The 13,952-nt window shown below is 41.7% G+C and overlaps 1 protein-coding gene across 3 annotated transcripts in view; it reads right to left on the bottom strand.

The window, feature by feature from the left end:
• Positions 1-2,079: 2,079 nt before the first annotated feature.
• The window catches only part of SLC24A2 (solute carrier family 24 member 2), a 204,544-nt gene continuing 192,671 nt past the window's right edge, over positions 2,080-13,952 (bottom strand). For all 3 annotated transcript variants that reach the window (XM_016205478.2, XM_087823152.1, XM_016205482.2), the window contains 2 exons: positions 7,203-7,369; positions 2,080-2,462 (listed from right to left, as the gene is read on the bottom strand). In XM_016205478.2, coding sequence (XP_016060964.2) covers positions 2,213-2,462; positions 7,203-7,369 — 417 coding nt within the window. In that variant the 3' untranslated portion in view covers positions 2,080-2,212. The remainder of the gene's footprint in view (positions 2,463-7,202; positions 7,370-13,952) is intronic.

The following is a 13,952-nucleotide window of genomic DNA, read 5'->3' as shown; positions in this document are numbered from 1 at the left end:
TGTCTTTCACTCTTAGGAACTAGCACAAATTCTTGCCTCAATACAAAGCGTTGCCCTTGCAGAATGAGACGCAGGTCCTTTCACACAACTGAAAACTAGACTTTGCAAAGGTGGAGAGACTTCAAAGTCTGCCTCATGGGCGGCACCATCCTTTCTTCTTGTTTCCCCAATGGGCCTATGTTAGAAGTGCTTTTTGCATCAAGAGCAATGATGGGCATTGGCTATTATTTCCAGGCTCTGAGGAGCGAGCTGAGGTTTTGAGGAAGAAATACTGAGCTCGATCTGGGGCTGTCAGGTCTCCTTCCTCTTTTTCTCAGCTGTGAGTCCTGCATCCTGTCTCCCTGTGTTAGGAGGTCTGCACTCCCAACAAAATCACAGCAGCATCAGTGACACAAAAGAGAGACAAGAACACGTGTGGTCTAGCTCCCACAGGTGGTGTGCACCAACTCAGGTGTAGGATCAGTATCGAACAATGAACCATCCTCTACTGACTTTTTCAACTGATTTCAGGAAGAGCATAACTTGGGGAAATGAAAGACTGTGTATTTTCCATCAATTTCGTTTGCCTGTTTTATTTTTCCCCCTGCTGGTTTTACTTTCTTTTCACATAGATCTGAGAAATACAAGCTGTCAAAAAGAACCTGGGGGCACTGAATGAATGGAATGAAAACATCCCATGAATGCTTCAGGAAATGAAAACCTTGGAGTGACCGGCTGGAAGCCAGTGTGAAGAGGTTGTCAAGTGCAGTCTTCAGTGTACTCGGTAAGCTAGAAAGAGTTCCCAACAGGGTCCTGATGGCAGGAGAGACATGGATGTTGCATGAACTTTAACTAAATCCTGGTCTTGGTACCACTAGAATAGGACTCAGAAACTTTCCTAGTGTGCAAATGCCTTTCCAAACACCTCTAGGCTGCCTCGACCCAAGCAGTATTGATCAGAGTAAATTTAGTTCTATTTAAGGAATAATGATTGCTTCAGACACTGAAGCCCTTTATGGCCACTCGGAAGAAGCTTTAACGAACTACACCCTCACATTCCCATTAGGTGGCAAGTCTCACTAAGCGCCTCTACTGGATGGAATTTCTTATTATATATCCAGGCTCTTTTGGTAGCATTTGGATTATATGTGAGCCCTTAGCATCAAAATATGTCTAAATGACAATCGCAGCTAAACTTGCCTCCCTTCTTTTGATGGTAATGGGGCATGCATTGGAATACAGGTTCAGTTTATATAGTCTCGCTGTCCTAGAAGAGTGCTAATTTGGTTTGCAATCATAGTTTCTACTTGCATGCTGGGGCAATATATATATATATGTATATATATAAACCCAAAAAAACAACCCTGGTTACCTTCCCTCTGCCGCCAAACCAGTATCGACCAGTTTGGATTTTACCTTCTTCTGTCCCAAATAACCCCACGGGGTTTGGTCAGTGTGCCCCAGTGGGGTGGGCAGAGAGTCTTCCCTGTTTGGCTTGTGGAAATGTTTTGGAGGGCTTAACCCATGGCCCTTACAGGCCCTCTCCACCTAGCCCTCTCCCCTGAAACTTATTTCCCTAAAGCATCTACCTTACCCAGCAGGATCCCAGTAAGTCCAAGGTAGGCTGAAGGTCACAGCAATGATTCCATTAGTTTACCTCTTGCACTTAAGAGGTGAAGCTGACACAGAAGGTCGATGCCCCTCTTCATACAGGTACTATAAATATACTAGAGCTATCCCTGAAAAGATGCATTTGTATTTATATATATATATAATTTTATATATATACTATTTCTTTGTGTTTGTGTATAGGTCTGTATTACTCTATAGGCATGGAAGGAGAGGTATAGTACAGAAACAGGCGTGTGTTCATGTGCATCTATTTATACTATGTATATCTCATATGTGTATACGAAGCCTCTGCCATTGTTTGCATCATTGCAACGCATGTACCTCCGACCAGCGAGGAGTACCTGTCAGCGGCGAGCGGAGAGAAGCCTCCGACGCACAGCTCTCTCTGCCTCTTGAATGAAGCCATTTCAGCAGGCGAGGGTGGCAGCAGCCCGTGAAGCGGGCGGGTCAGTGCGAGTCACCCCTCCTCACGTCCACCAAGGAGGGACAGTCCCGTGCCCGGGGCTGAGCGCCAGCCGCTTCTTCTCAAGTTGTCAAGGAGCCCGGAGCCCAGAGCGGGAGGGCCGGTCCAGGCCGCTGGTCCCAGGGATGGCTTTTCCTGCTAGATGGAGACCGGGCACATGAGGATTCGGTCCTCCAGGAGCACGCTGAGCACGAGGAACACGAAGTAGAGGCCGAACATGATGAAGCCCAGCACTTTGTTCATCCTCCACTTGCAGAGGGCGATGGACAGGATGACGAAGAGCAGCATGATGAAGAGGAGGACGATGGCGCAGAAGAGGCCGTTGCTGCTCACGGCCACAGGCTGCAGTCTGTGGATGAAGGTGTAGAGGAGCCAGGGCAGCGGGAGCCTGCGGGCGAGAGGACAGGGGTGGGGGCGGGCACGGGCAGGAGGCCGGGCGCAGCGGGAGCCCCTTGGGGTGGCTCGCTGGGGAAAGGGGCCCCGGTAGGCTCACCGTGGCTGGCCCAGGAAACAGCTTCCGCAAGTCAGGTGACCTTTAAAAACCTTTATTTCCTGACCGAACGAGGGGGAATGGAGAGAATTTGTTCTTCAGTTAGATACGGTCGAAGCCATGGCTGCGGCAGGTGATAATTGAGCTGGGTATGAAATACTTTTTTGTTTCTTTCCTAGTAGAGATGAAAATGTCACCCTCAGGCCTAAAGACCTAAAGACGGGAACTGGAGGATCTGGGTGAGAGGAGGAGAGGACCATTGGAGAAAAGATATGGCAATCAGCAGTGAAAATGGAAACCTTACTTTTTTTAGATGGAGAGAGAGAATAGCAATGAACAGCCTAAAAAGCAAATGAAAATAAATGGTGGTGGTGGGGCCCAGCGCCACAGAGCTGCCTGAAGTTTATGTTGGAAAAGATGGGACACCCTTTTCACTAAAAAATGACCTTTCTGAAAGATCTGAGGAAGATGTGATTTTAAAAAACTTTATTACATATTTTTATACGTTTTCTCCCTTTGTATTTAACTTTTGAAACATGATAACATCTTTTGTTTCCTAATCAAAGTGGGGACTCTGAAAGACATCAACGAGCTGACTGCCAGGGGCACCACAGGAGTGGGCTAGTCCTCTGAGGCAGAGGTACATGGCTGAAAATGCGGGACTCGCGGTGTGCACACCTCCACGTGGCTTGGTGAGACGCAGCCCAGTCCTACCCACTGAGTCTAACAGTGGAATGCTGTTCAGGGAAACAGGAACTCTGCCACCCAGGGGACTGAGCCTTCTGCACAGCCCAAGGCTAAGGGAGATTCAGTTTTGGCCCAGCCTCAGCCGTGTGGAAGAGGAGACACCCTTTCCAAACAGAAAGTTCTCCAAAGGAAAAGCATATTGCTTCAGAGAAACAATAGGTGAGAAGGGCAGCGAGCTTGCGCATCTGTCTCCTCTGCCGGAGAGAGGGTGCATGTGAAGGTAGAGCCCACGCATTACGTATCTTTCAAATCCCAGGGCCTGGCACGTGCAGGCCCCGTCCAGGTGCGTATGCTAACCTGGGTCAAGCTGAAGTGATCAGTGCTCCTGCCTCATGGTGATCATTTACAGGCACTTTGCCCACCAGAGCCTGGCTGGGAGGTACCTATTTCAGTGGAGATGTCTGGAGGGGAAGGGTTCCCCAGGGCCACGGCAGGGAAGCTCTTGGCAGGAGGGGGCAGCCCTGGCACCCTTTGGTCAGCAGTGGAAAGTAAGAAAGGGGAGGGGAGTGATTGGCAGTGGTGAAGCAAGAAAACTCTCCTGGGACTTGTCCTAGGGAACTCTTTTTCCTCACTTCTCATTGCTTAAGCTAGACACACACACACACACACACACACACACACACACACACACACACACTTCTGGTGAAGAGGCAGTTCATGGCACTACAAATTAAAAACGCATTGAGGGGAAAAATGATTTTTCATACCTTTGACCTATCAGTTCTATTGTTAGGGATCGAGAATAATAAATAATTAAAGATGCAGATATAACTTTATCCAGAAAAATAATAATTTCAGTGTTATTTTGAGAAGTGAACCATTGTGTGTACCTTAATCTCTAATAGGGAACTTGTTAAATAGTGAACTATTAAGTTGATGTAATGTGATGTAGTTATTAAAAGTCATAAGCTTATGAAGATGTAGGCAAGTACTCATGATATAATTCTTTTATCTAAAATGAAGGATACATATAAAAATAGCAATGCAATTTTAATAATGTGAGATATATATATGAATTTAAAAAGGGTGATGAATTACCAGTGATTTTTTCTTTATGCTTTATATGTATTGTCTAAATCCTTTACTGTATGTATTAATCTTAAGCAAAAAGAAAATGCAGGCAAGACTATGAAGAAACTTTTACACCCAATATATTGCTAAAGACTTTGTAAACTGGTACAAACTCTTGGGAAAGACTTTTGGAAAAATATACATCAATAGCCATTAAAATGCTCATATATTTTTTTTTAATCCGCACCCGAGAATATTTTTCCATTGCTTTTCAGAGAGAGTGGAAGGGAGAGAGAGAGAAACATCGATGTGAGAGAGACCCATCGATTGGTTGCCTCCCACATGAGCCCTGACCGGGGTGCGGATTGAGTCTGAAACTGAGGTACCTGCCCTTGATTGGACAAGGGACCCTGGGACCCTTCAGTCTGCGGGCCGACACTCTAATCACTGAGCCAGACCGGCTAGGGCAAAATGCTCATAATCTTTTAAAAAAAAAAAATTTAAGATTTTTATTTATTTATATTTTAACTTAAATAATTTAAAAATTTTTCAATTACAATTAACATTCAATATTATATTAGTTTCAGGGGTACACCCCAGTGATTAGATATTATATAACTTACTAAGTGAAAATGCTTATAATCTTTAATTCATTAATATTTCTTGAAGGAATTTATCCTAATTAAAATAATTAAAAGAGGAGGTTTTTCTGTATAAAACGGTACAGTTTTTCTGTATAGAAACACTCATAATAGCAGAAAATTGGAAAACATGAAAAGGTCTTACTAAAAGATACTGGTTAAACTGAAAAGCACCAGGCTGGGGTATTTTAAAGCCGTACAATGTTAATTATGAGAGCTATGAAGAAGCTTAGAAAAACGGTTGATTTACTAATTTACTAATAGATGCCTACCCCATGCCAGGCATAAATGTCTTTAAAATGGAGAAATAAAAGCCCTCCAAGAGGACAAAGCTGAATAGTCCCTAAGAAACTCTGTGAAATATTTGGAAGAGAGCATACAAAAGCTAAATGTTGTTCTTGGGTAGTGGGATTAGGGGTGATTTTTCTTTAAATTTTCATTTGTTATTAAATATACAATTAAAGAACAATGAACTAAAAACATTTTGCAATTCCCTAGGATATTTGTTTTTCAAAAACATGACAAGTATGACTTAGAACACTTGTAATTTTTCCCAATTTTTAGGATTTTTCTCTTTTATACTATAGAACATTTTGTTTTCCTTTTTTACAAGAGATTGACCAAGAAAACTCCCCTAAATGTGTAGGCAGTAGAACTGAGAAACACAGTTTATATTAGGGATACCCTTCCTTTAAAACATACACCTCTCAAGGAGTCCATCCATCTGTTCACCCATCATCCATCCATCCATCCATCCATCCATCCATCCATCCATCCATCCATCCATCCATCATCCATCCACCATCCATCAATCCATCATCCATCCATCATCCATCCATCCATCCATGCATCATCCATCCATCATCCATCCTGCAAACATCTGCCAAGCCACTACCTGCATTAGTCAGTGTATTAGGTTTTGCTGAGTTATTTCTCTTCGGGGGCTTCCCAGTCTAGCAGGCAGACTGATCTAATGACCATGACAGGAGTAGGGGGTGCAGGAAGTACACAGGAGCAAAAGCTTCCAAGAGAATCAGAGAGTCCTCATTTTAGTTGACACTGGAAGGGTAAGTGGGAGTTTTCTAGGCAGGGAGGGCTCTCGAGTGACAGGGGCCAGTAAAGAAAGGAAGTATAGTAGGAGAGGGCACCTCTGGAACCTAAAGGTGGTTCAGACAGTGGAAACTCAAAGCAGGATTTTATTCACAGATAGCGCTTTAGTTGAGAACACAGACTCTGTCTAAATCCCACCTATTTCTTTTACTAGGTGTACAAATTCTGTGCCCTTCAGTTTCCTTATCTGAAAAATGGGGGTGATAAAATACCTTATGGATCTCTGTGTGGTTTACATGGATGAAAATGTATGTACAATGCACATGGTAGACACTGAATGAACAAAAAATACTATCATATATGTCGGGTAATGGAAAGGTATAAGAAAGAACAATATTTAAGGTCAGTAAGACAGCAGATCCATTTTAGTGAGTTGCCAAATTCAAGTGTCAAGAGCCCAGTTTTTCTGGGGTTACAGGATAACATCCTATGTTCTATTTTCTCAGGGGGCTGCCATTTAAGGTTATTTATCAGACTAATTTTACTTCGGACAAGTTAAATTAAGTGACAGAAGTATCAGCACCCCTCCCCAGTCTGATCCACGTTAGAGATTATTCACAGTGAGGACTCCAGTCTGCTTAACTGTAAGAACAGATCTCATCTTCTGACTTGCAAAACACCTAGCACATCCTCATCAGCACAGGTAAACAAGTGAGAATGCAAACCTGCCAGCATTTTCCAAGGAAGGAGATGAGCTATTTTTGCTGGGTCTAGGTTTGTTACAATCTGCTTTATAATCCAAATCTCACCTGAGGCTGGCAGAGACTTTATTTAGAATCAGAATATAAAAAAAATATATAATGAAACTACCAGATCATCTCAGATGTGCTGAGTATTGAGAAATGATAACGCGTAGCCAATGCAATCATATAAATGAAATTCTCGTAAAGTATGTCCTACAACACCTACTCTGTATGCAGGTATTTGTTTCTGTCTTCTAGGGATAATTTATTGTTCATTCTGTTCTCTGAAAATGAAAAATGGACTTGGTGAAGCCGAATGGTACTTCCAGTTTTTACTTTCTACTGATATTGGTTATTTTTGGGCTTGGAGATCCTGGTCATGTCTTCACAGCTTTGAAGACAGGGAAGCAGTTGGTGTGCACCTTTTTAGAAAGATCTCTACTTACCCTACGGTGATGTCAAAAATGTTGCTTCCAACAGAGCTGGATACAGCCATGTCACCAAGCCCCTTGCGGGCCACTATGACACTGGTGATAAGATCCGGGATAGAGGTCCCAGCAGCCAACATGGTCAGACCCATAATCTCCTCACTAATGCCAATGGTCTCTCCAACCTAAAAGTGATGACAGTGACAAATATGTGAGTATCTGTAGTCACAAAACCATCCAAGCCACAAACACTTCAATGCAACTCCCTTCTAAAGAGCGCCTCCTCTGGACTGTGCTGAGTGCTGAGATGATAAAGAGGAATAAGCCACACTCATCGCCACAGAGTTTATACTTTCATGATATTCAGACCCAAGAGACTGGGAATGTTCACAGAAGGATTAAACAGATAATCTCAAAAAAGAGCTATAGTGGGCTGGAGGGCAGCCTGTGTATGGTGTTGATTAAGACTGGGCAGGGGAAGCAGAAATATAGTTTAAAAACCCAATTGGTCAGAGGCTCCAGGAGCCAGTGCCCGACAATGGCACCAAATCCTGTGGCAGATGCCTTGGGTTTACCGCTGAAGGTTAAAGAGTTGGACCCAGCATCCCCATTTTTCCTGAATGTATCCTAGTGCCTGCAACCTACTCTTAAAAACTTCAAACTACCATTTCCACAGGAAACTTGATTCTGGGTGACTCTGTAACAGAGCTGTGAATCAGCAGGGCAGAAGTGAAGAAAGTGTCATTTAGGGAATCAGAGGACCTCGGTCCAAGGGCTGGCTCTGGCGTTTATTAAGTACTTGGCCTCCCGCTCACTGAGTGCGCTGGACAGTGGGTTTGATCCTCACTATAGAGGCGATGGTCACACCAACCCTCAAGGTGGTTGTGAAGACTAAGTGATAATTTGTAGAAAAGCCCTTAGTTAATGGTACACAGTTTTGAAAAGCAAGGGGAGCAATTATATTTTCTTTTGGTCTTGGCTTTTAAAGACAGACAAATTCTAACATGCACAGTTGGTCCAGCCTCAGATGGAAGCTCCTCCATTCTCTTGAGCAACTTGTATGTCTTCTTGGGACTTTTAAAACCTTTATATATTTTCTGGAGTTGGCAAACTGAAAACCTTTAAGATGATGCTTCCAATTTGGTTTCCAACAGCCTACCTGATGATGTCCAGCGTTTTTGAAAAAAATTTAAAAGGCCGAAGTAGCATGCAAGTTTAAAGGTTTTCATGGAATAAACGCATTTTTCTTTCTTTTTTTTTAAAAAATATGTCTTTAATGATTTCAGAGAGAGGAAGGGAGAGAGAGAGAGAGGGAAACATCACTGATGAGAGAGTCATTGATCAGCAGCCTCCTGCATGCCCCCTGCTGGGGATCGAGCCCGCAACCCCGGCATGTGCCCTGACTGGGAATCGAACCGTGGTCTCCTGGATCCTAGGTTGACGCTCAACTGCTGAGCCACGCCGGCCAGGCGAGTAAACTCATTTCTAAATCCCTTTTTTTTTGATTTATAAGTGATAGCTCCGTTCTCACCAGCTTAAAAGCATAGTTGGAGCTATTTTGATTTTGATGGTCATGTTCACTCCAGAGCCTGGTGAGTAGAACTAGTTCGCCCTGTCCTCACGGTGCAGATTCCTGGCTCCCCACTGGAAAGTAAGCTCCATGCGAGCGGGACTGTCGCCTTGATCACTAGTCTTCTTATGACTCAGAACACAGCCTGGCATGTAGGAGGCTTTCGGGGCCTATTTGCTGAATAAACAAGTCAATCTGCATATGGAGGTGATTTTACCAGCACGCTTTTCACCGAATCTCCTAGAAAAATTTAAATGAGAGTTTTGCACAGGAGTGCCCTATTTGAGCAAAACATTCTACTTGATGACTTATCTTTTTTGTTAGATTTGGAGTGAAGCATTTTCAAAGACTGTAAAGAAACTGACTAAATGGCTGTCACCTTCAATAAGTTACAATCCATTTAATACATTCTTAATAATGTAAATTCCTAGAGGGAGCTCTAAAGCAGTGACTGTTTTAGAAGCCATTTATATTTAGAGTTTGAATGCCACTGCAGACAGAAGAATGCAGGAATTTAAGAGGGTGGTATGGTGGTGTGGTTAATACAGCTGGCTTGGGATACAGAGAACTCTGCGTGCAAATCCTAGCCTGTCACTCCTAGTGCGAGCCAACCAACTTCCCTGAGGCTCAGTTTTTCCCATCTGTGAAATGGGGATAATGATACCCATCCTTGGAGTTGTGATAATTATATGTGATGAGCTTAAAAGGCAAATAGCGCATTGCCAGACACAAAATAAATGTTCAATAAATATGAACTACTATAACTTAGACATTACTGCTTTCCCTCTCCCACCTATCAGTGTGCGGCCACCAGGGCTCTGGCAGCAGAGAAAAGCTGGTTTAGTGGTGTCAGTCCACAGTGTAGGAAGTCACATGAGTAACGGAGAATTTTCACTGTACATCAAATCCCTGGTGAATCTGTGTGGCTCTAGAAACACTCCCACTGCAGGGGAACTTCTATATTAGCTCATTTTGAGTATATTTCACTGAAGGGACCCCTGGCGAATCCGAGGCGAGGTGGTGGGTGCATGGATGGGATGGCATCCATGGTCACTTTGGGGAGCATCAGAGAAGGTTAGAGCTAGAAAGGACATCAGAGGTCTCTTGGGGGGAATTTCCTTGATTTCTAATAGAAGTAAATGATGGATCCAAATCCAGTGCTGTTCCTAATATTCTGTGATGCAGTTCCTTGCCTTGGCTTAAGGAGGGTTTGCAAAAATGTCAGATTGGCCAAATGAGACACAGGGCTGGTCATATCTGACCTTTTGAATTAACTTCTCATACTAGATGCAGTATAGATTTGGACCACAGGTTTTCATCACTCATAAAACCTACTAAGAAAAAGATTCATGATGCAAAAACTATATAAAAATAACAGATATGAAGGGAAAATATGCATAATGCATTTTATGTGAAGGGCACTATTTTTTGGCCAAGTGGTAGTCAAATAATTGTGTCAAATAGGATTTATTAATGGTAAAACTGTGGGTACCAGTTGAACACTAATGGTGATATTTTTATAGCTTTTATAGTTCATAAATACAAACAATAGAATTAGAGCCAGACCTCTTAGAACAGAGTTTGCTATTTTGATCAGCTGTGTAGATGTTTTGAGAGAGAAAAGCATTTCTATGGGAGGAAAGAAAGAGAAATTTCTCATCCATTATTGGAAAGCAAGGCTACTCTTCATATTTCTGGGTCTTTTTGTAATTACTATTGTTCCAGGCATCTTGTTTATGTTTTTCTAAATGAGAATGAAAAGGAAGCAGGATTGCGGAATGGAGATAATCATTAGAAAGAAAACAATGGAAGCCTGGACAATAATGTTTTCTAGGATGGCTGAAGAGAAGTAGCTATAACAACATATTGCAGCAAGTGAAAAAACCTCACTTTTTCACTGTCAGTGCCTGAAACAACAACGATTATTAGGAAAAGCCATTACATGTTATAAATGGAAACAGTCCTTTTAGCCTCGAAATCTGAAGGCCGAGAAGCAGCCCATCTCTGCAGTAATTTTTGCCAGGTATTGGGAGCAAATGTCTCTCTACGAGTGTGAAAAATAATGACTTTGGGACAAAAAGAACTTCTTTAGGGGACCAGTGATTATAGGGAAATATCCAAGAAGAGTAATCTGAAGTCAAATGTCATTAAAATAACTATGATAATAATAATATATCTTATAGGAGTAACTCTGGGTATATCAGCCAACATTTCTAGTGAATTCTGTTAGCGATTCCCTACATTCCCTTTTATTTCCAAGAAGAAACTCTATACCCATTAGCAGTCTCTCCCCATTTCCCTTCTCCTTCCCCAAACCAAGGCAACCATTGACCTATTTTCTGTCTCTATAGATTTGCCTTTTTTTTTTTTAGTATCATATAAATGGAAGCCTACCATGCATGATGTTTGGTGACTGGCTTTTCTTCACTTAGCATAAAATGTAGAGGTTCATTCACATTGTAGCATGTATCAATACTTCGTTCCTTTTTACTGTGAGGTACTATTCCATCACGTAGACAGACAACATTTTCCTTACGCATTCATCAGCTGATAGACACTTGGGGTGTTTACATTTCTGGCTACTCTGAATAATGCTGCTATGAATACATGTGTACAATTTTTTGTGGAGATGTTCTCTTTTCTCTTGGGTATACAAGAGGAGTGGAATCACTGGGTCATATTGTAACTCTATATTTAACATTTTGTGGAACGGCCAAACTGTTTTCCAAGGTGACTGCACTATTTGCCATTCTTACCAGCAATATAGAAGGGGTCCATTTCTACATATTCTTCCCCACACTGTTTTTTTTGGCTGCCTTTTTGATTACATCTGTCTTAGTGAGTATGAAGTGGTATCTCATTGTGGTTTTGATTTGCATTTCTCTAATGAGTAATGATGCTGAGCATCTTTTCTGGTGTTTATTAGCATTTGCGTATCTTCTTTGGTGAAATAGCTATTCAAATCTTTCATTCATCTTAAAAATTAGGAAGCTGTATGTGCTTGCCTTCTTATTATGGAGCTTTAGGAAATTTTTTTTTTTTAAACATATCTTTATTGATTTCAGAGAGAGGAAAGGAGGGGGACAGAGAGAGATAGAAACATCCATGATCACAGAGTCATTGATCGGCTGCCTAGCCCGCAACCCGGGCATGTGCCCTGACTGGGAATCGAACCCCAATCGCCTGGATCCTAGGTCAATGCTCAACTGCTGAGCCACGCCCAGCCAGGCAGGAAATTTTTATATATCCTGGATAGAGTGCTTTATCAGGTATATATATGATTTGCAAATATTTTCTCTCAGTCTGTGGTTTTCTCATTTCAAATGTTTTTTGAAGAGCAAAATATTTAATTTTGATGAAGTCTAATTTTTTCTTTTATGGATCATGTTTGGGTGTTATATTATAGAACTCTTTGTCTAACCCATAATCATATAGGTTTTCTATGCTTTCTTCTAGTTGTTTGATAGTTTTAGCTCTTACAGTTAGAACTTGATATGCTTTGAGTTAATTTTTGAGTAGAGTGTGAAGTAGAGGTTCTAATCTAAAGTCATTTATTTCGGCATATGGAAATCCAGTTATTCCAGCACCATTTGTTGAGATGTCCTTCTATATATGTTCTTTGTGTACATTTCCTTATTTCAAATTGCTATATTTTACTTATATTAAGGAGTGTAATGAATTTAAGGCTATATGAAATCAAGTATACAAGTGGGCAGTCTGTAATTTAGGTAGTTTATGATTGAGATTAAAAGCATAAGTTTTGGTGTTTCAGAGTCCTCAGTTAGAATCTCAGTTCTGCTATTTACTATCTATATGATCCCATGCAATTGTCTCATTAGCTCTAAGCTTAGCTCTTTTATCTGTAAACTGTGAATAATAATAGTACGCCCCTCATGGGATTGTTACCTATGGAGAAATTGTCAAGGGTTATTGTCAAAATTATAAGGACAAAGGGATGTGAACTGCCCAGCACACAGTACACAATCAATAATAGTCACCACTATTATTTCTTCTTTCACATCTCATTCTTTCATTCATGTGTTACAACAAACAATTCCTGAGAGTTTATTCTTGTGATGGGCATTATGACTGGAATTGAGTTAAAAGTGGTAAAAGTGAAATACAGCATCATTTTTATAAACTGAGGCTCAAGGAAGAGACCATTTTGTCTTCAGATTTTTCCTAAGAGCCAACGGAACTGCCTTATGACCCAGTGATTCCACTTCTGGGAATACATCCAAAGAAACCCAAAACACTAATTCAAAAAAATATATGCATCCCTATGTTCATTGCAGTGTTATTTACAATAGCCAAGATGTGGAAGCAACCCAAGTGCTCATCAATAGATGGGCGGATAAAAAAGCTGTGGTGTGGAATATTACTTCGCCTTAAAAAAGAGTGAAATCTTACCACTTGTGACAACATGGATGGACCTAGAGGGTATTATGCTAAGTGAAATAGGTCAGTCAGAGAAAGACAAATATATGATTTCACTTATATGTGGAACCTAAAGAACAATACTGGCCATGGGCGGTATGGTTCAGTTGCTTGAGTGTTGTCTTATGCACCTCAAGGTCGCCAGTTCAATTCCTGGTCAGGGCACACAGCCAGGTTGTGGGTTCAATCCCTGGTTGGGGGATGTGCAGGAGGGAACTGATAAATGTTTCTCATGTCGATGTTTCTCTCTCTCTCCCCCTCTCCCTTCCTCTCTAAAATCAATAAGAACATATTAAAAAAAATAAAGAACAACATTAACAAAAGAAACAGAAACAGACTCATAGATACAAAGAACAGACGGATGGTTGCCAGAGGGGAGCAGGGGTTGGGGGACTGAGTGAAAAAGGAGAGGTACAAATTGGTAGTTACAAAACAGTCATGGGGATGTAAAGTACAGCACTGGAAATATAGTAAAAATACTGTAATAACTATGCATGGTGCCAGGTGGGTACTGGAAATATCAGGGGGGACATTCTATAAAGTATATGATAGCCTAACCACTATATTATACACCTGAAAATAATACAAAATAATATTGAATGTAAACTTTAATTGAAAAAAAGGCTGGTTAGAAGGTGAGTAGTTGCCCAAGAGAAAGTAAGTGCCACGGAGTCAGGCAAAACCTCGCCATTCTTTGCCGCCTGAGCTGGCCTGGTTTCAGGCCGCAGAGGGCAGAAGCAGCTAGGTCTGCCTTCCTTCCT

Source organism: Miniopterus natalensis, chromosome 12 (assembly GCF_054644295.1).
Source record: "Miniopterus natalensis isolate mMinNat1 chromosome 12, mMinNat1.hap1, whole genome shotgun sequence".
NCBI classification, from domain to species: Eukaryota; Metazoa; Chordata; class Mammalia; order Chiroptera; family Miniopteridae; genus Miniopterus; species Miniopterus natalensis.
This window is presented reverse-complemented; position numbering and strand designations above follow the sequence as displayed.